Below are 22,041 nucleotides of genomic sequence, written 5' to 3' on the forward strand. Positions count from 1 at the left end.
AAAGACATTTTTACCAGAATATTTGATATAAATTTAACAAACCGCTAAAGGGAATTCTTCAAAAAGAAATAAATTGAAGCCAGATGGAAGCATAGAAATTCAGGAAGAAAAGAACAGCAGCAATGGTAAATATTAATTATGTAAAACAATAAAAATGTTTTATATGCTTAAAACATACATAGAATTTAAATAATTAAGTAATGGCTATTGATAGCACAGAATACAGGAAGCGGGTTAATGGATTTAAATGTTGCCTTTGTCATGTCATGGTAAAGGGACTAGTTTTAAACTAGATTCTGATGAGTAAAGGGGGAATGTTATAATCTCTAAGGTAATAACTAAGAGAAACCGCATACATAGGTAATAGTATTTAAAAGAGAGTGATAATTGATTAATTTAGAAAAGGCCAAAAAAGATAGCTAAAGAAACATAACAACATATGGGGCAAACAGAAAACAATACAGGGGTCTATTTTAACTCAATAATGTTAGTAATTTTATCAGATGTAAATGTGATACATTCTCCAATAGAAAGACAAAGAAACCAAAACGCAAATACATTCTTTGGAGTACAGAAATGTTCAAAGTGGAGAAATTGAAAAATATGTCATGAATTGAAAGAAAGCTAGGGAAAGAAAGCTATACTAAGTCAGCAATAGTTGACATTAAGGCCAAAAAGAAAAAAGGACCTTGCAGAATGACATGAGTCAATTCACCAGGAAGACGTAATAATTTTAAATGTAGATGTGCCACACGTTACATTGCCTCAAAGTAAAAGACCAAAATTCTGAGCTGCTAATTGCCGTATATGGCTACCCACTGGATGACTTAGAGTCACCAAATTCTCCACACCAAAACCAAAAGTTCTTATTTCCTCCTGTGAAACCTTGTTCTCTCCTCTAAGTTTATATTTGAATAGTGGTATCACATGATATTGCCCAGAAACCTTAGTATCATCATGCCTTCCCTTTTCCTCATTCCTGTTCAAAGACTACTACGTCCTCTCGATTCTTCATCTTAAATGCTTCTCCTTTCAACTTCTTTATTTTTGCACTATCACTGTTCTCATCGTCCCCTGCCTAAATGACTGCAATGCTTTCCCAAATTTTCTTGGCCTAAAATGTTGCTCCTACTTCAAAACAGACCCTGATGCTGGGAAAGATTGAAGGCAGGAGGAGAAGGGGACGACAGAGGATGAGATGGTTGGATGGCATCACCAACTCGATGGACATGGGTTTGGGTGGACTCTGGGAGTTGGTGATGGACAGGGCGGCCTGGCTTGCTGCGGATCATGGGGTCACAGAGTCGGACACAACTGAGCAACTGAACTGGACTGAACTGAGCTGACCTGACTTCAGAACATCCTCCTCGCAGGTGCTAGAATGTGCTTTCTAACACAAATCATATTAGATCATAGGACTCTCCAGCCTCCAGACAATTGATGGTTCTATGTGCCTGTGGTACACAGCCCAGCATGCCCACCCCTGCCTGTCTCTCCTGTCTCAGCCCCTACTGTCCTCCACCCGACACCCCAAAGCTTTACTAACAAAGAGCAGGCCAGTCGGCAACCTCTGAAATGGGAAGCCTCTGCAACTTTGTACAAGCTTTTTCTTCTCCATAAAATGCCTATTTTCCCAACAGATGCCTTCTCAGCCTTCTGAGTTAATATTATTTGGATCTAAAATTTATTCCATTCTAAATGAGTATCAGGGAATGTTTTAATTTCCTGTCTACCACAGCTCTATGAGATAGTTACTATTCGTGGCCCAGTGTACAGATGAGAAAGTCAAGAGGATAAGTGACTGTTCATGGTCAGATTTGCTGGGATGTGTAAAGACTGAGTCTGAACCTAGAAAGTCTAGCTCTAGGGCTTGCACTATGTTTATGAACCACTAACTACAAGTCAGGATTCATCATTCTCTGCAGTGCTTTCTGAAACTTTTTTTTTCCTGTATTTTAAAAAACTTTTACTCAACACCAATGTACTTCAGATCCCTTTCTTCCTGCCTCTGCTGTCCTCTGCACATACGTCTGACAAAAGCATTTGCTGTGCCTAATTTACAATTATTTCCTGACTCTTGAATAAGATTCTCAAAAACAAGGACCTTGTTGAATTCATCTTTGTGTCCCCAAATAAAAGCTCACTGCCTGCATAGTAAATGGTGAATGCTATTGAATAAGCAATTAAGCAATGCATAGAAAATATATAGATAGATCTTACTGGATGGATCTTTGCTGTCTGATCTAAGTTTACAAGGGGAAATCTTGGGACTAAATATATTTCTTGAATTATAAAGTTGTAACTATGTTGTAAACATATTATGCATGTGTTCCAGTGTATGTACGTCTATATATAACTTTTTGGTCTTACATATTATCCTGTTTCAAAGATAACTTAGTTGACTTTTGTGGCATATATCATTGTGAAGAAACAATTAGCAGAACAACATCAAAAAATATCAGCAAAAGATTTAAAACACTGCCAAAGGGGTAGTTTTTTGTAGGAAAATGCTTGTTTAGCTAAAAACTTGACGTTATAAATGATGTTAGGTTTGTTACTTAAGAAAATCCATTCTCTTAATGCTGAATTTCAGAAGGCAGAGAAAATATAAAAATTTTTAAAACTCCAGACACTTTAACATGCAGCAACACTACTTAGAAGTATGACTTTTCTCATCATTAACAAAGTCAAAAGGTAGAAAAAAATAGGAAAATGTTCTATTTAGAGAGAGCAGGATTAAGAGCAGTGTGCTATTCAATAGTCATAATATAAGTTACAGTAGAAAAGATGTGAAATTCATCAATCCAGACCAAGTATACAATAGCGTCTAATAATGTAAACAAGGGCATGGAATTGTTTTGTTGTTCTCAATGATATATTAGATTGCACACTATACTACTGATATTTAAATTTTATGACTCTGATGGCAGAGCTATTTAATGGAGACAGGGATTATTTCCCCAATTCTGCTCAAGATGTGCTAAGAGACCCTGCCAAGTCAATTTCTGTGTGACTCTGTTCCCCAGTTTGTAAACTAGAGTATATAGTAAGAATGCCAATCAGGGTTACAGCATAAAAATAAATGCCCAAATTCCTTAATTTTGCTGGAATTTTGTGAAAGTGAAAGTCGCTCAGTTGTATCTGGCTCTTTGTGACCCCATGGTCTATACAATCCATGGAATTCTCCAGGCCAGAATACTGGATTTGGTAGCCTTTCCCTTCTCAAGGGGATCTTCCAGCCCAAGGATCAAACCTAGGTCTCCCACATTGTAGGTGGATTCTTTACCGTCTGAACCACAAGGGAAGCCCAAGAATACTGGAGTGGATAGCCTATCCCTTCTCCAGGGGATCTTCCCGACCCAGAAATTGAACCAGGGTCTCCTGCATTGCAGGTGAATTCTTTACCAACTATGAGCCATGAGAATTTTGAGAAATTTTTACTAAACTGAGGGCTATAATTTGGAGGTAGAAATTTTTGTTATATAGAAATTTATTACCCTCATATTCCAATGCAATTATATTCCATATACTTTTGCTAATTCTTTACCATTATGCCGTGCAAAGCTGATATGATAGATGTGATGTTTGTCAACATTAGAAAGATAATGGCTGTTTACTGTATGTGTGTATATGTATACATATAAATATAAGTATTACTTAAAATATAAATACTACAAATATATATTATGTATAATGTATTTATAATATAAAATATATTCATATAAATGTAAATATCACATAAATTTAAATTTTTGCTATAATACATTATTTATAAACAGTATATTTTAGTAAATATATATATTTTCCTTTTCTTCTGGTAAGGAGGAAGCAATGACTCTTACTGCTTATATATAGTAATATTTAGATATAGTAATATTTAGTATTATAAATATAAATATATATAGTATATTTATAAATATAGTATATTTTTACTATTTATACTATAAATATACCATATTTATACTATAAATATATATAAATATAGTATATTTATACTATAATATATTTATAGTATAAATATAAATATATATAGTAATAGTAAATTAAACTGGCAGTTCAGATGGTAAAGAATCTGGCTGCAGTGTGGGAGATCTGGGTTCAATCCCTGGGTTGGGAACATGCCCTGGAGAAGAGAATGGCAACCCTCTCCCATATTCTTGCCTGGAGAATCTCATGGGCAGAGGAGCCTAGTAGACTACAGTCCATGATGATTGCAAAGAGTCAGACACAACTGAGCAACTAACACACTGACGTTAGTAAATTAAATGCTCTATTTAGGACTAGCTCAAATTGGAAAGCAGGCAGAGTCAAATGAGAAGATGAGAATGAAGAAAAATATCAACAGTTCTCTCTCTCCAAAGAGTGAGAAAAGAAATGACTTGCTTTTGAGAAAACTCACCCCCAGAATCTCTCATCATCCTAAGTATGTTTACTGATCTATGTGGAAACCATGTGGGCAGATGAGAAAGAGGATGAATTTAGGAGACAGTCCTACCTGATTCCAAGGTTGGCTTTTCTTCTTACAAGTACTTTGACTGCAAGCAAAGTACTTAATCTCCTAACTTCTCTTTTCCTCCCTTGGAAAATGGGATAATCCATTCTGTCTCATGGGTGGTTGTGAGGATTAGATGAGAAAACCCATGCAAAGCACCTCTTGTAGAAGCTTGGTGACAGGTGGACAACCAGGACATCTTCACCTGGGAGTGAGCTGAAATTAAAGCTCCCACACAAAGGTAACAGAACAAAGAGAAGAATATAGTCCCTGATACTGTTTTATCTCTAAACAATTAATTTACAACCAAAGAATCTTCTTCACTGTTTATGCTGACCAGGCATAAACAGACAGTCTGCTTGTATGTTCCTGGAAATACTATATCAAAGCCAGGACCAGTGAATATGGGTAATGATTATTACAGGAAACTTATGCTTATAAATAATTTAACCCGAAACACCCTGATGAGGTGCGCATTTTTAGAAGGGCTGGAGCAGTTTTGGATATGCAGAATAACTGTTTGCTAGCTTCTTGTTTTTTCAGCGCTTTTCAAAGTGTTATAATTTACTATTAACTCAGTTTTATCACTGAGATTGGTTTTCACAATACCATCTGGTTTTATTTTCCCAATGACAACCCTATCCTTCAAGGGGCAGCAATATGATCATTCAAGATTGGGGTGGAGAGTGAGAACACAGACTGATATTGGAATACATTTTAATAAAAACCTTTCCTTTTTTTTGGGCTGATGTGGCATTTTATTCCAATTTACTTGCTTTGGTATGGTTTTGGTGAACTAAGCATTTGGTGGTTTCTTTATCATATTTCCACATCCAGGGCTCAGCAAAATACCCTTGTCAATAAAACCCACAAAGGAGAAAACTTGCCTTTGACATCATCTCCCAAGAGGAACCTAATCACCAGTGAAAGTTGCAATACTTATAAAGAGCAGAAATAAGCTTAGTTGAGCTTTCTGCAAATGGGTTTATAATTTCAGCTCATCTCATTGTCAGACTTCATCAGAGGGAGCAAATGACTTTAAGAGAACAGACAAACAACACTGCTTTCACGTAATATCACCATTGCTGCTAAACTAGGGGTTACCTAAGCAGTGACTTACAAAGTTATTCACTTTGTAATTCAACTATCTTATTGTAATTGTACTTTTAAAAGTAATGTCATCTGGCAGCTAATATCCGGGCTGCTAGGAAGGACCAAAGAGACACAGAAACATTGCTAGTGTTGCTAAATGTTTTTCTGTTTATGTTTTTTTTTTTTTTAATGTTTAGCCATAGAACTTTAGAATGCCTCTCAAAGTCCAAACTTAACACCAAAAGTATGAAATTTACAAATAACTAGAAGTAAAAATCTGAGTTTGAGATGTTGTTACATTTGCCTCCATTTGTTGTGATTTTATTTTCCATCTTCGGGGCCCCAGGCTGTCATCAGCTTTCTCTGTATACCTTTCCATCTCTCCTGTCCGCCCTTACAGGTAACTCTTATTCAACTGCCTCAGCTTCCTCCCACCACTGCCACCTATTTTCTTGCAGCACATCTGAGAGACAGTTTCCAAATATTACGGCAGCAGGTAAAAATCAAGAGAGCAGACACACATGACCCAAGTGCCGAGTCTGACCTAATTCTCTAAGGATGAAGGTCATTCAGGTCACTACCCTGAGTAGTAGCAGAACTGTCTGCACCACGACTCCATGTTGAGAATGAGACGAATCTAGATATAATATAATGTATAACACATACATAGAATACATAATGTAATGTAACTTAACATTTATCCGTCTATTCTTTAATTCATTCATATAGCCAATATTGATGGAGTAATAGCTATGTGCTAGGTGTCTGCTGCGTGTGCTAAGTTGCTTCAGTCGTGTTTGACTCTTTGCGATCCTACAGACTGTATGTAGCCTGCCAGGCTCCTCTGTCCGTGGAATTCTCCAGGCAAGCATACTGGAGTGGGTTGCCAAAACTTTCTCCAGGAGATCTTCCCAAACCAGGGATCGAACCCATGTCTCTTTCTTCTCTTATATTGGCAGGCAGGTTCTTTACCACTAGTGTTACCCAGGAAGCCCAGGTGTCTGCCAGGCTTTGGAATTTTATTGGAATTTAGCTTCTGATTTTGGCTTTAAGTTATAAAACATACTTTAGGGTTTGCTGGTTAGATTTAAGTGCATGGTGAATATAAAAGAACATGAAATAACTGCACCCAGGAGTGCTGTTGTTGATAATAATGATCTTATCTCTCCTCCTCTGCCTTAGAGAGAGAGTGGGGTAGGTCATGGGACCTTATAGAAATCCAGAGCTTTAATATTACTTTCTGATATATATCAGTTCCTCTTTGACATCTCAGGTACTTTACAGAAATTACCTACTGCATCCCCATCAAATTCTTGAAAGGCAGAATATAGTAATAATTCAAGTTGATCTTTTTTAGTGGATAAAAGCTGAACATAGTCACTAAACTTGTTTTTTTGAGTAACGCATTCTGCAGCACTTTAGCATTTAGTGACTATGGTCCAACACAGTCAGTATACATACTTTGAATCACTGATTCTAATCCTGTATCTAGAAGTTTCAGGCCTAATGTGATGAGAATGTCCAAAACAGACTGACTGGACAGTACTCTGGTGTGAGATCAGTAAAATAAGAAAAAAAGGGGGCTTTGATGACTTAAAAGCATGTCTGCGGATCTGAAATGTTGGGTGAGTGACTTAGGTAAGCACAGCCAGGGTGGAAGCAAACCCTGGTGGTGAAGGGGGGCAGAACCAAACAAGCAGAAGTGGACAGAATAATGTATACTCTTGAGTGTCAGTTGTGCCCTGTGGGGCTTGCCCACTTCAGCACAATCCATAGGACTGATGCCTGTTTAAACTTCATGGGACTACAGACACCGCTGACAACTGGATGAAAGATTTGTCTTCTTTCCAGAGAAAGGCTCAGATCTGCAGATAATTTCAGATATCCACAGATTCTAGGAGCTCAGGATGACGAGGTCCCTGGTTATCAGTTATCCAGAATCACTTATTCATGTAGAGCAGGACTGATGGGGAAAGTGAGAAGGCAGGTGTCTTTCACAGGAAAGTGTCAGCCCCCGGGAAGGGCTGACTTTGTTTCCTCCTTACCTTCCACCCCATGCAAGTGGCCCTTCATAGCAGAAGCTCCATTAAAGAGGAGACCTGATTTCACCACATAACTCATTAGCAACAAGCCAGGGGGATATTTCCCTCAACTTTGTTCTGACCTATTAGCAATATAAATATAACAACTGTACGAGGAGAAGTTACCTAATGATTACATAATTGTATGAGTTGGCACTTAACTGACTTCTGAAAAATTATAGCAGATTTAGTATTGTCAAGTGTGGAAGTGAAATAGCAAATTTGTAAACCTCTAGGGTTTAGGTAAAGATGAATGAAACTGAGCTGCTGCTGACTAAAATGGCCTCCATTTCACATCAATTATTTATTCAGGGAAAACACTGCCTTCCAACAGTTTTGGAAACAAAAATTCGCTGTCCCATCCATAAAGTCATTTTTTTCTCTCTTCACAGGATGCTCAGGGCAGTTTGAAATGGATGACACTGAGGTGAAAAGTGCATATTATTAGCCAAACTTAAGCTTTTTATCTAGACCTGTAGTGAAAATATCCTATAAACCCTAGAATTCACCATACCCTTTATGGTTCCTCTCCCTTTTCCTCACCAGAAACAACAAAAACCAAATCAAACTGAAAAGCTATGCAGAGCAAACAGTGAATTTGTATGTATGGTCTTGAAAGGTTTTTAAGATCAAAACAGTACAAAATTTTGATACTCAGGTGTTCAGTAAAAATCAAAACCACTAAACATAACTTAAAATTATTCTTTAAATATCCCCAAGTGGCTGATGGCATTTATACATGACGAAGAGGTGAGAGGGGAACTTCCCTGGTGGTCCAGGGGCTAAGATTCTGTGCTGCCAAGGCAGAGGGTGCGTGTTCAGTCCTTGGTCAGGGAACTAGATCCTGCATGCTGCAACTAAAGGTCCCATGTGCCACAGCTAAGGCCCAGTGCAGCCAAATACATATTTTTAAAAAAGGAAGAGGTGATGGGCATGCAGGGGTAGCACATGGCTGGTAAGGAATGAACCCCATTTCTGCTCTCTGCGTGTAAACCTTTTCTCTGTGACCAGAAGAAAACAGTTATTGACTGAAAGTGTCCAGTGTTTACAGGTAAGCAGGGGCTTTGACAGTGCACGATTTTTCCTTCTGTGCTACTTCAGTTCAGTTAAATCACATGAAGTCCCAAACTGTCTTTTGTAGCTCAGAAAAACATCATAATTCATGAGGTTAGGGAACACTGGCTAAGCTTCATGCAGGTGACGACTGTGTAGAGTGCTTTAGGATGACTTCAATGATCATGTGAGAATATATTAGGAGAAAGGAAAACAATTTGAAAGCGGGTAGAATGAGCTATGCAATTACATGTCATTTGATTCTAAAGTCTGTGCTAAAGGCATGGATAGATGAGTTCTTTTGTGCAAAAAAGCTCCAAAGGAAAGTAAAGTTGTTTTTTTCAAAATAGCCTTCCGTGTTTTGTATGCCATTTCACTTAGGCAATTCTATTAAGGCAATGAATGCTTCCTGTCTACCCATAAGACTTGCTTTCAAGTTATTGTTAATACAGCTAAGCAGAGTTTCTGATTTTCTGATTCCATTTGTCACAATGTCTGCGTTTTATTGGGAAGACTTCAAAACACAAATGTCTAATTGCTTCCCTCGAGAAATGCATGACAAAAATCACACACTAAATGTAAAGAAGGTGAAGGTAAGCTCTGATTGCTATCAGAGGCATGAAGGTTGAGCACAGCATGGGGTAAACAGAAAGAAAGAGTTTGAACACTGAGGTAGGATTCTTATTGTAGAAAACACCCCAGGTCTCTCTGAGTAGTCACAGTAAGTGATTTATTTTGTGAGCTTTTTGTTTTTAGAACATTGATCACTTCTGTATTCAAAGTGAAGAATCAGAACACTTCCCAGAGTCAGATATAAATGATCTTAGACTGTGCCACTGATGCTACAAGTACAGATAAACAGAGAACTGGTTAGCTACTTTATATTTTAATGAACTTAAAGTTCTAAGCTAAAATGGACAACCAACAAGGACCTATTGTATAGCACAGGGAACTCTGCTCAATGTTATATGGCAGCCTGGAATGGGAAGGAAGTTTGGGAGAGAATGGATATATGTATTTGTATGGCTGAGTCCCTTCACTGTTCACCTGAAATTATCACCACATTGTTAATTGGCTATGCTCCAGTACAAAATAGGGTTTCCCCGGTGGCTCAGACAGTAAAGAATCTGCCTGCAATGCAAGAGACCTTGGTTAAATCCCTGGGTAAGGAAGATCCCCTGGAGAAGGGAATGGCAAACCATTCCAGTATTCTTGCCTGGAAAATCCCATGGACAGAGGAAACTGAAGGGCTACAGTTCAGGGAGTCACAAAGAGTTGGAAACAACTGAGAAACTAACCCTTTCAATACAAAATAAAAAGCTTTTTAAAAAAAGTTCTAAGCTCATATTTACAGATAATTACTTCTCAGAAGCAGTGCTATTACAGGGGTGCTATTTTTGATTGAGCCTCTCACCTGGATTTCTCTTTTACTTTTAAATGGCTTCCTGATCACTACCTTGTGCCCAAATTGCTTCTCAAGCTTCAATTTCCTCCTATATTTCTCCATTTAGATATCTCATAGGTCCTCCAACCCAAAATGATCCAAACGAAATATAACATTTCTTCCCTAAACCTCAGCCTCCTAAGGCACCACTAACCAGCGAAAGAAAGTGAAAGTGTTCGTCGCTTAATCATGTCTGACTCTTTGCAACCCCACGGACTGTAGCCTGCCAGGCTCCTCTGTCCATGGAATTCTCCAGGCAATAGTACTGGAGTGGATTGCCATTCCCTTCTCCGAGGGATCTTCTCAACCCAGGGATCAAACCTGGGTCTTCGACATTGTAGGCAGATTCTTTGCCCTTTGAGTCACTAGGGAAGCCCCTGCAAACCAGTAAGCTACCCACAAAAAGTCATTCTCAACTCATCTCCTCATTAATAAGCATCAAGTTCCCAACACTGTACTTCCAGAGTATTCTACCTTCTGAGTATCCCTGAGATTTTTCACCTTTTCTTCTGTTTCTATTCCCCCTGTATTAGTTTGAGCTTTCAAACACCCTCATCTAAAATTCCATAATGAGCTTCTTCCTTTAGAGGTTAATGAGTCCTCCAAGTCTTTTCTCGGTTTCCTGGATAGCTCATTTGGTAAAGAATCTGCCTGCAATGCAGGAGACCCTGGTTTGATTCCTGGGTCAGGAAGCTCCCTTGGAGAAGGGATAAGCTACCCTCTCCAGTATTCTTGGGCTTCCCTGGTGGCTCACATGGTAAAGAATCCACCTGCAATGTGGGAGACCTCGGTTTGATCCCTGAGTTGGGAAGATCCCCCGAGGAGGGATGGACTACCCACTCCAGTATTCTTACCTGGAGGATCCCATGGACAGAGAAGCCTGGTGGGCTATAGTCCATGGGGTTGCAAAGACCTGGACATGATTGAAGAATTAAGCACACAGCACCAAGCCTTTCTCTACCCTGCTACCACTATGATGCTTCTAGAAGCAGAGTCTGGACATGTATTACTTAAAATTCTCCCAGGCTCCTCACCATTTTAAGGATAAAGTCAACATAGGCCACAAGGCCTTTTTTTTCCTTTTTGATCTGGCCCTTGCTATCTATAGGCTCAACTCCTACCATTTTCATGGGTGATAATGAGACTCAAATCTCATTTGAGATAGTGCTGTAAACAGACTTTATCTTTAAATAGTAGAAAGACACATTTGTTGAATCTTTTTTTTTTTCACTCAACATAACTTACATGTAATTTTTTTTAATTTTTTTTTTCTCATCAAAATCGGGTCTTTCTTATGAAAGAGGATTTGGAGTACAACCTCAGACAAGAATAACAGCACAGTTTTCTCTTACGATGTCTATTTCACCGCACTCTGCCTACAGAGAGGAGCTAGCTAGTCAAGTTCAGAGTTCACTGGGGGGGTTGCCTTGCAAGTTTCAACCTCAGGCTCTTAGTCTCCTGGAGGTCAGATCAGCTAATGTCCAGATGTGTGTGTGTGTGTGTGTGTGTGTGTGTGTGTGTGATCAGCTAATGTCCAGATGTGTGTGTGTGTGTGTGAGTGAGATCAGCTAATGTCCAGGTGTGTGTGTGTGTGCGCGCGTACGTGCGTGCACACACACGTACTCAGTCACTCAGTCCTGACTCTTTGTGACCCCATGGACTGCAGCCCACCAGGCTCCTTTGTCCATGGGATTTTCCAGACAAGAATACTGGAGTGGGTTGCCATTTCCTTCTCCAACATACCTTACATGTAATTTTTAAAACCAAAATTTTATGTGACATCTTTCTCTAAACTTAAATGAAGAGCAGCTTTAGACAGGTGAAAAAAAAAAAAATTAAAGCAGAACTGTAACAGTTATAAAAAACAGATTTACAAGTCTAAAATTCTTACCCAATGTCTGCCGGAAAGTTATCCTCCAACCTCTTGCTGTTTGAATTGAATCTGTCTTGAACACCAGGAACATACTATTATTGCTGCTCCTAATACTTGGTGGAAGGTTGGAGCCACAGAATTGGCCAAGAAGGGGATCACTGATGTTAGAACCATCGTAAACTGCCAAGTAGTCTTCAGAGCAGGAAGCCGAGGGAACCACATCAAAATCATTGAACCTGTGAAATGAACCTTGTTAATAGTGATGCTCTCCATTTGTACTTCCATTAAATTACAGCTTAGCTCTTATTTTTTAAAAAAAAGATAGGACAAAGGTTAACAAGCATCAACGATCCACTTGCTAGGAAACATTAGAAATAATATACTATTTTACTGGTCAGTTCAAAAGTTTAGAGGAAATTTTTTGAGAGACTAGAATATGGCAAATAGATGGGGAAACAGTGGAAACAGTGAGAGACTTTATGTTTTGGGGCTCCAAAATCACTGCAGATGGTGACTGCAGCCATGAAATTAAAAGATGCTTACTCCTTGGAAGCAAAGTTATGACCAACTTAGACAGCATATTAAAAAGCAGAGACATTACTTTGCCAACAAATGTCCATCTAGTTAAAGCTATGGTGTTTCCAGTAGTCATGTATGGATGTGAAAGTTGGACTATAAAGTTGAGTGCCGAAGAACTGATGCTTTTGAACTATGGTGTTGGAGAAGACTCTTGACAGTTCCTTGGGCTGCAAGGAAATCCAACCAGTCCATCCTGAAGGAAATCAATCCTGAATATTCATTGAAAGGACTGATGCTGAAGCTGAAACTCCAATATTTTATCCACCTGATGCAAAGAACTGATTCATTTGAAAAGACCCTGATGTGGGAAAGATTGAAGGTGGGAGAAGAAGGGAACGACAGAGGATGAGATGGTTGGATGGTATCACTGACTCGGTGGACATGAGTCTGAATAAACTCTTGGAGTTGGTGATGGACAAGGAGGCCTGGCGTGCTGCAGTCCATGGGATTGCAAAGAGTTGGGCACAACTGAGTGACTGAACTGAACTGAACTGATGATAAGCTTTTGGAATATACAGATGAGTAAGACACAGCTTTGGATTTCCAGGATTTTATAGTCAAGGACATATTAAATCTCTTTGACATTAAGCTTTGACAAGCTGAACTGATACGCATTTATCATTTGAGCAACACTTTAGTTTCCCAGTCTCATTAAAAATATGGTATTTACTCTGCTCCCTTGTTACTTTTGTGACATCAAGTGGTACTATTATCCTATTATTTATTTATGGGAAGGATGCTAATATAACAGAGTGGAAGAAATGCTGGTTTTAGAAGCAGAGCTTCATTTTCATTCTTACACTCTGTTTCTTTTTAAAACGGACTTTATTCTAAGGTTAAATGAAGCTATATGTAACTAAAAGCAAACTAGGGTACCTGGCATATAGAAGACGCTTAAAAAAAAAGACAGAAAAGGAAAAGAACAGACCCAACAAAATATTATTATTATTTCTGTGATTTTGAAAACCAGGAATATGAAATGTTATTCTTCAGAAAAAAAAATATAAGAAATCAATGGTACAAAGAATGAATTACATTCTCTTGCATCTCACTTTACTGCAGTGAGCAGTAATTCACACTTCAGATCACTGCAGTCATCATGGGCATGTTACCACTCATCCCAGCTCTGGACCTTCCTGACATTTATTAGGATTGTCTTTTTGTGACAGACACTAGAGGTCTGACATGGCCCTAAGAGATACTTTGGCCCCAGAAATGTTAACAGTTGTCATGCATATTCCTTTTGGAAGAAGTTTTAAGCACTACTACTCAATATGCACACTGCCTTCCACTGCAGCGATGATTATGGAAGCAAATGCAAAATGAGTTTCCATCAACCTGGGTGGCTGAGTGACTATGTTAGGAGGCGATTCCTTGCTGGACCACTCTAGATACAGTCATACAAGTGAGAAAGAAACTTGCTGAGGTAAGCTACTGTGCTTTGGGGTTGTTTGTTATCACGTATAACCTATCCTAACAGATACATCCCTGACTTTTCTTTTTATTGCCTAACATAGTATTTCTTTTCTTTTTTATTGAAGTATAGTTGATTTACAATGTTGTGTTAGTTTCTGATGTACAGCAAAGTGAACCAACTATTCATGTATATATTCTTCTAGATTTTCTTAAGAATTATGGTGGGTTTATTATAGCTTAAAAAAAAAAAAATCTGTTTAAGTTATTTGATATCCTGTCATCATTTTGGTAGGTTCTTCTTCTGTCTCAGGTGTTTTTGTTTTCTGGTGGGTTGTTTGGGTTGTTTTGTTTTGTTTTCTTTTGTTTTGCGTCTTTTTGCTAGCCTCTGTTCAGTTCAGTTCAGTTGCTCAGTTGTGTCTGACTCTTTGCAACCCCATGGACTGCAGCATGCCAGGCCTCCCTGTCCATCACCAACTCCAGGAGTTTACTCAAATTCATGTCCATTGAGTTGGTGATGCCATACAACCATCTCATCCTATGTCATCTCCTTCTCCTCCTGCCTTCAATCTTTCCCAGCATCAGGGTCTTTTCAAATGAGTCAGTTCTTCGCATCAGGTGGCCAAAGTGTTAGAGTTTCAGCTTCAGCATCAGTCCTTCTAATGAATATTCAGGACTGACTTCATCTAGGATGAACTGGCTTGATCTCCTTGCAGTCCAAGGGACTGACAAGAGTCTCTCCAACACCACAGCTCAAAAGCATCAATTCTTTAGCACTCAGTTTTCTTTATAGTCCAACTCTCGTATCCATACATGACTACAGGAAAAACTATAGCCTTGACTAGACAGACCTTTGTTGGCAAAGCCTCTGTAATAAATAGCATATAATATGGAATACTTTTTAAAATATCTCATGATTAGAGAGGATTAAGAAAAATGATGCAGTATGTTAAAATGATACAATATGTTTTGGTTGGCTGAATGTTTTCAAACTGATGATAAAGATCAAGATGAAAAGTTTCTTAATTTTTTTTAACCATGTGCAACATTTAATGTCCCTGTAATAGAAGAGGGCAAAACAACTGCTAGATAACTTCCAAAAATACTACTTTCATTCTTATTTTCTATAGACAATACATTCATTTTCCACAACATGAATTCATGAAGAATGATAAAAACCTGAATTTCCAGGAGGGATTCAAAGCTTTTTCGGGTTTGCATCATTTTCCCATGACAGCACAGAAAATATCTGGAAAAACCCGTTAACCCAGAAAACCTCATGAAACTAGCCTATTTTGAGAGCCTTGAAAAATCTGTGTTTTACTACAGTCTACAACTTCTGCGGTACCTAGAATAGTATCTGTTTCCTAGAAGGTAGTTTCTTAGAAAGAATATAATAAATAGTTTTCCAAACACACTGATCTGACCTTTGACTACGGTGAGCCCCAGGGCCTATATATATATTATAGCATATGCTGTAATCCTACACTGTGAGAATCAAATATTGGGCCATGATGGCAAATGACAGGAACTATCCCTTAAGCTTCCATTCTGAGCAGGTGATCCCTTCACAGACCTCTTGCTCCTGGCCATCTGGCAGTTGTTGTTTATGCGTTTGTTCTAAGGACTTAAAGGGTTTTTGGCTTTGGAGCATGGCATCCTTAAACAGTCTCAGGTGGGAGTTGCAGTGTTCTTCAGGATCCAGCCTGTAGCCCCTCCCCATCTGTTACAGGAATCAAACCTGATGAGACCCGCCTTACAGTCCAAGGACCCATTTGATATGTGAGTCTCTGGAGGTAAACTGCAGAGAGTTTACGACTTGGGGGAGAGAATGTGATCACAGTCATATAGGAGGAACAGAGGTAGGAGGAGTCCTAGCCCATTAAGCGTCTATAAAAAATTCTACATTGCCATAAACTACAGCAACTTTCAGAGTTTTCCACCATGTGCTATATATCACTGAAACACAGGAGTCAGAAATATATTATCTTGTATGACAACAGTTGTGAACTTTATCACTTGGAGAACTGCAGGTTACTTTCCCTTAATCAGTCTTGCTGGAAGTAGGCAGGATCAGGGGAGAATTTACTGATGACATAAGATACCTTGTTGAGCACCAGTTTAGAAATATTCTGAAACAGGAATAAAACGAATTTCTTAAGTAGTTAGAAAATTTATGTTTCAAGAGAGAGCATATGGAAGGATAAAGGACATGATTTGGGGAGGAAATCTGGTAAGGATTTTTTTGACTTTTCATTTAATAGTGTATCACTTTGGAAAAGTTATGTGATGCTCCTGAGCTTCAGTCTTCTCTTCAGTACAGTGAGATTAATAATATATACCTCATATGGTTGTATGAAGAACTAAATAAGAGAATGGTGCAAGTGGTCATTAAAGTTCTTTGTGTATTATATGTCTCCAAAATGAAAACTGCTTTCTCTTGCCCTCCCCACACCCTTTGAGATAGGCTTATAACATTGCACCCCATTATATAAACTCCTTCAAAACTGTTGGGAAAACTCCAACAATTGTTTGAGCTGGTGGAGTGCCTGTTTTTCCCTGCATGACCACTGGTTTGTGCGGAGAGTAGGGAGGCCATGTCCTAGGCTACCAGGACCACAACACAGACTCACTTTCTCTTCCTCCAGATTCTCATACGTACCTCTGATGAGCATCAATACTCTGCATCATTAAAGGAATATCTTCTCTGTAAACAGAGCTGAAACAGTTTTATCAAGAAAGTAATGTGTCTTACGTACTTGAGCTGGATGACTCTGTTGCTCCTGACAGTGATGGTGTAAAGACAGTGGATGTTGTCAGGGTAGTTGGAGTAGGTATACAAAGGGCTCTTGATGACTCCAGTGGAGAGATTGAACACACCGCCGCAGGCTGGGATAGAAGTGGGGGATATGCAGAGAATGATTACGACTGGAAGCAGAGGAAAGTCATTGTCAGACATTCTTTACTATGTTACCCCCGAGAGAGATGATAATCATTTGTCTTAGAGCAATATAAACCTCCCTTTATTGTGTTTACAAATAATTCATGCTTTTCCACTCCCATGGAGGGAACAAACAGTAAGAAGCAGGGAAGAATGTTTCAAGGCACCTCTTAGAATGGAATAAATCTGAGTCCAAAATAATGGCCAGTGTGAAGGTAATGAGAGAGAATGTTTCGTGTGCTGGAATAGACCCGTCCTTCTTTTACATTGAAGTGACAGATTGAAAGAGATGACAGTGATGGCTGGAAGTTTAGAAAAGGTGTGCTGAATGCCAGGCACATCAGGGGCTTATGAACCCAGGAAGGACTGTGATCTAAACAACTTAAATAATATAGATTGGAGTCTCCTATGTCCATGATAGACTATTACAAGGTGATGTTCCGGAAATCACTTTTGGAATAATGGAGTTAAGTTTTCTTTTTGGGCTCACATGCATAACTCTTGGGTCCTGTGTATTTCTAGCTAGTCCTGAGACTGATAAGGACCATATTCACACAAGTTTTATTGAAGAAACAAGGCCTATCCCTTGCCCTGAGGCCAGCAATTAATAGCCCTCAACCTTTAGTTATTCCTACTAGGCAATAAAACAACAGCTGTAAAAATGGAATGAAATTCTATTGTAAAAAAACATAGAATTTTTATTTGTTTGACCTTGCATGTAATATGGATGAACTTGCATTACCCAGTGATGAAAAGTGCCCTATTCTCACTGCAGCAAGAAAGGTTTATATTTATTATATATTGTGATTCTAAAATTATAGTAAGGTTACTATACTTTGATGATATACTGTCAATGGATGTGTTCCATTTACCTCTGTTAGAAATGATAACCAAATAGTGGCTCCCATTTAAGGTTATAAAGGTTATTTATTTATTTGTCTGTTTATTTTGTCTCAGCTGAGTCCACCTTGCAGAGAAAGCTATCCTCTATGCCCATAAGTATTCACGTTCTAAGACCTCTTGGTACATCTGCAGTGAGTTAAATGTTAGATTTGTGTAGCCATTATTCTATTTCATCTTGTACACAATTATGTGGTCTCTGAAAACTATGCCTAAATAACTCCTAAATTTGTCCATTGTCAGGATCTGAAATTTCAATATCAATAACCCTGTTTAAATGAGACTCTCAGAGTAGATGACATGAACCCTTCACACAGTATTTTAGGAAAATGAGGGATTGAAGACTAAGAGAATATAAAGCAGGGAGGAAACTCTCCATAACACTAGCTGAAGCCAAAGAATAAAACAAACCACCCCTTATCCTTACTCAGCAGACAACTGGGGGAAGGAATGTTCATGGTTCTATTCTGTTTGTGCTGACAGAACCCCAGAGCCACACAAAATGATACATTACAAATGGGGTCAGGACTTGGGTTGCAGCTAATGTGGACACACTGTGAAGGCCTTCTTCATGAGTAAATAAACATTTTTAGTCTCCTCTGTGGATGGGAACGATAATTTTTTTTTTTAAAGAAAATGCTTTGACTTCTACCTTTAGCAATGGGTTTCGTCAAGTAAAGATCAAACAAACATTCTGCAAGATCTTTTTCTGGCCTATGTTATTATTGGAGTTGGGATGACATGGGGGAAAAAATTTGCTGTTAGCAAACCAACAAAGTTTATTGCAGGAGAGGAAAAGACCTTTCAAAACAGGGAAGTGGAGTCTTATGATGTTCAAACAAACATTGATCAAGCTGTCTACTAAAAACTGAAAAGATCTTGGTAGCTACAAAGATCTTTGTCCAATCTGTGACTTCTCATCTTGCCTTTGATATAGAGAGGTTGAAAATTATCACAGAGTTGAATACATCAGTCTTTTTGTTTACTTGTGCTTTTCACATATTGCTAAAAAAAAAAAGAAAAAAAACTCTTTCCTTCCAGAAGACTATAAAAACATCCCTTACATTTTTTCTAAATTTATAAAGCATTGCCTTTCACCAGAATGAAAGTCAAAAAAGTTACTTTATGCTACATATAAACATCTAAAGGTGGCTATTCATTCTAACTTAAATGATCAAAAATAAATATCTTCCATTTTATTTTCAAAGAGTAGTTCTGTCAAAGTTTATGAAAAAGGGCCTCCCCATTTTAAAAAGGAAAATACCTAAGTATTTTTAGACCATGTATCTAATTAATAACTTTTTCCCTTGAAGTCTCTGAATCTTCAAGTTGGTCATATATGAATCACAATTAAATCTCCTGTGGAAATTGCTCAAGAAAAAAAAGAAAATTCCAAACTACATCATTACAGTCACTCACAAGTTATCCTATAGGAAAACTTGAATCCCAAGTCCGTGGTGTGTGCGTTTGAGTAGAAGTTAAGCAGCACTGGACCAGAGACGGTGAGAGGGGACAGGCTGTCCTCCCCACACAGGGTCGCTAAAGGCGTGGAAGACAAGTTGTAACCCCTGATGATGTGCACGCCGTCGTTGACACAGCTTCCCGTTACTGCGGAGTGAGCTGTTCAGGGCAGGGAACAACCAGAAGCAACATAAATAATAATCAGAAGCAATGTAAATGATCACACAAAAATGTGAGAAAGATTCATGCAATTTACACAGAAGTTAAAATCAACAATCATTTTGATAAGTCACTATTTAACTCAGTTTCCTGAAGGTTACTCTCACCCTAGTGACAGAGTAAGCACAGGTATGAGGAAACAGGTAGACCTTCACAAGAGGTAAATCCTATTTTGAAACAATCCAGAATTTTCTTTCTTATAAAATGACTCCTTTAATTCCATGATTATAAATAGGAGACAGTTTTGCCTTCTGATTGACATGTGGCAATATCTGAAGACATTTTCTTTTTGCTGTCATGTCGGGGTGTGCCACTGGCATGGAGCGGGTAGATGGATACTGTTAAATATGCTGTAAGGCTCAGGGCAGCCACCCAGGCCCCCTGCCCTCCCACCACAAGAATGGCTCCACCCCTAATGCTAAAGTGCTGCTAGTGAGAAACTTGGCTGTAATAGTGAAGTTTATACACAGATAAGGGACTTCTACCATGAAGAGTGGCATAGAAATGCTTATAACTTGGCACAAATCTATGTCAGTAGAGCTCTGCGTATCACCTCACTGCATTAGATCCAAATATCACTGATTCTTCAATGGGAAGACACTTGATGACAAAACCATAAGAAGATAATGATATTAAATACTTTTCCATAATCATAGGGGAACCAATTGAATATACAATCAAAATATACCCAGAATTCCCAAGTGGAATATAGTTAAATGCAACTAGATGACTGTCTTCTAGGGAGAGAAAAGAACTTAGTCAAGGTTTAAAAAAAGTTCTTCAAGGAGCAAGATGTATTTCAAAGTTGAGTTAATGGCCAGGTGGTAGCATTCAATCAGACATGCGAAAACTTGTCAGGAGGAGTAGTTCCCTGAGATGGAATGACACTGTCTACATGGACAAGAGCTCATGTCATGGGACAAGGCACTACAGCCACTCTGAATTTGATCTTCAGTCTGTGATTTGATGAATATTTACTATTGAAATCTTTGAGTATGAAATAATCCTCCATTATTTGTTTTTATGTTTATTTTCCATCCTCCCGAAAAACTATAAAGCATATGTATTATTTGAAATGGGTAAAGCTCTATCTAGTGTTTTGAAATACAATTTTTATCACATTATTCTGTGCTTCATTACAGATAGCCATGTTCAATTCTGGATTTCATCATGATTCCATGAACTTGGAGAGAACTGAAAGGAAGCCAAGGATGAGTAATGCAGCAAATAATAGAAACTTGTGGAATTTAGATGCAGACTTTGATTTTCTTTCAGAGTCATAGAGAGGCAGAGATTTAAGAGAGGACTAGAAATAGTGGGAAATCCTTTTTGTTGAAATACTGTAATATTATAGATATGCTAAAGTCTTCCCAGTTGAACAGCAGAGGGCTCTTGGGAGAGGGCTGTGAATCAGGGGCAGCTCTGAGTAGCTTCAGGCTGGACTCCTCAGTGGAGGATGATCCCCTGGGAAGCAGAAGCAGGTCCTGGTACAGAGATCAGTTTGGCAGAGTGTGAAGGTCAAGGTCTTGTCATGCAGGCAAGCAAGGGACCTCACACAACTATACCGTCTCTGCTGGAGCTTGACCAATCTGCATAAAGCGTCAACAGGAACTATTTCAGAAGAACCATTGCTCAATGCTTTCTAAAGTCGTGAATTGTGAAATGGGCCTACTTTTTGATTTCTTGAGAAACAATTGTGGAAGCAAAGAAGTGGTAAGTAGCTGCATAATGGCACTTAAAAAAAAATTAGTTTAAACGGAGGAGAAATGTAAACTAAGGTGGACGAAAGTCAATTATCCTGCTTCTTGGTGGGAAAAAAGGGCAAAAGGAAAAAAAAAATCTGAAACCAAATATTCTCTTGTTTTTCCTTTTGGCTTTCTATTATGCATAGCTTGTAAACCAGAACTTATAAGTTAATGAAGGAAAATTAAGGCAAATATTACATAGGATTTGCCAACCGGCTGCTCTGGAAGTCCACCTCTGTAACTTGTGGGACCTTTGAGACCATCTCTGGAAGACAGCAGAAAACCTTTGCGCGGTTCTCCCTGTTTTCTGTGTCAAGGGACTACTCTCTATTCAGTTCTTATCAAGACATACTCTGGATCTGAGAAAAACTGAGTTTAGAATTTGCCTAGACATGGTATTTTTTAGTTAAGAATTCTAAATCCCTCATTCTCGCCAAGGTGAATCAATGTTATTACGTAATTTTAATGACAGAGAAACCAAGACACAGAAGGCAAAGGTTTGCCTTAGTACCTCATCTGTGAAGTGTTTTCTTCTTCTATAAAGTTAAAAAAAGAAGAAAAGGCCTATAATCCTCCGGGCACCTTGGAGGCATCTGCTTGGCCATGGGAATAATGAAAACAGAAAAATATACTTTTAGACTGTTCAATATTTGGGAAAGTAAAATGAGTATTTGATGACACCTGATTCCAAAATAAGTGTAAACATTAAAGGTTTCTCTTTCATACTTTTTCATATTTTGTCTGTTTT

The 22,041-nt window shown here is 38.5% G+C and overlaps 1 protein-coding gene across 1 annotated transcript in view; it reads right to left on the reverse strand.

The window, feature by feature from the left end:
- CUBN (cubilin) overlaps positions 1-22,041 on the reverse strand; it is a 272,488-nt gene that overhangs the window by 32,524 nt on the left and 217,923 nt on the right. Inside the window, exons 57-59 of the mRNA XM_068987509.1 lie at positions 19,288-19,488; positions 16,787-16,916; positions 12,054-12,271 (exon numbers count right to left, since the gene is read on the reverse strand). Coding sequence (XP_068843610.1) covers positions 12,054-12,271; positions 16,787-16,916; positions 19,288-19,488 — 549 coding nt within the window. The remainder of the gene's footprint in view (positions 1-12,053; positions 12,272-16,786; positions 16,917-19,287; positions 19,489-22,041) is intronic.

The sequence above is a fragment of the Capricornis sumatraensis genome, chromosome 15 (genome assembly GCF_032405125.1).
Source record: "Capricornis sumatraensis isolate serow.1 chromosome 15, serow.2, whole genome shotgun sequence".
In the NCBI taxonomy this organism is placed as follows: Eukaryota; Metazoa; Chordata; class Mammalia; order Artiodactyla; family Bovidae; genus Capricornis; species Capricornis sumatraensis.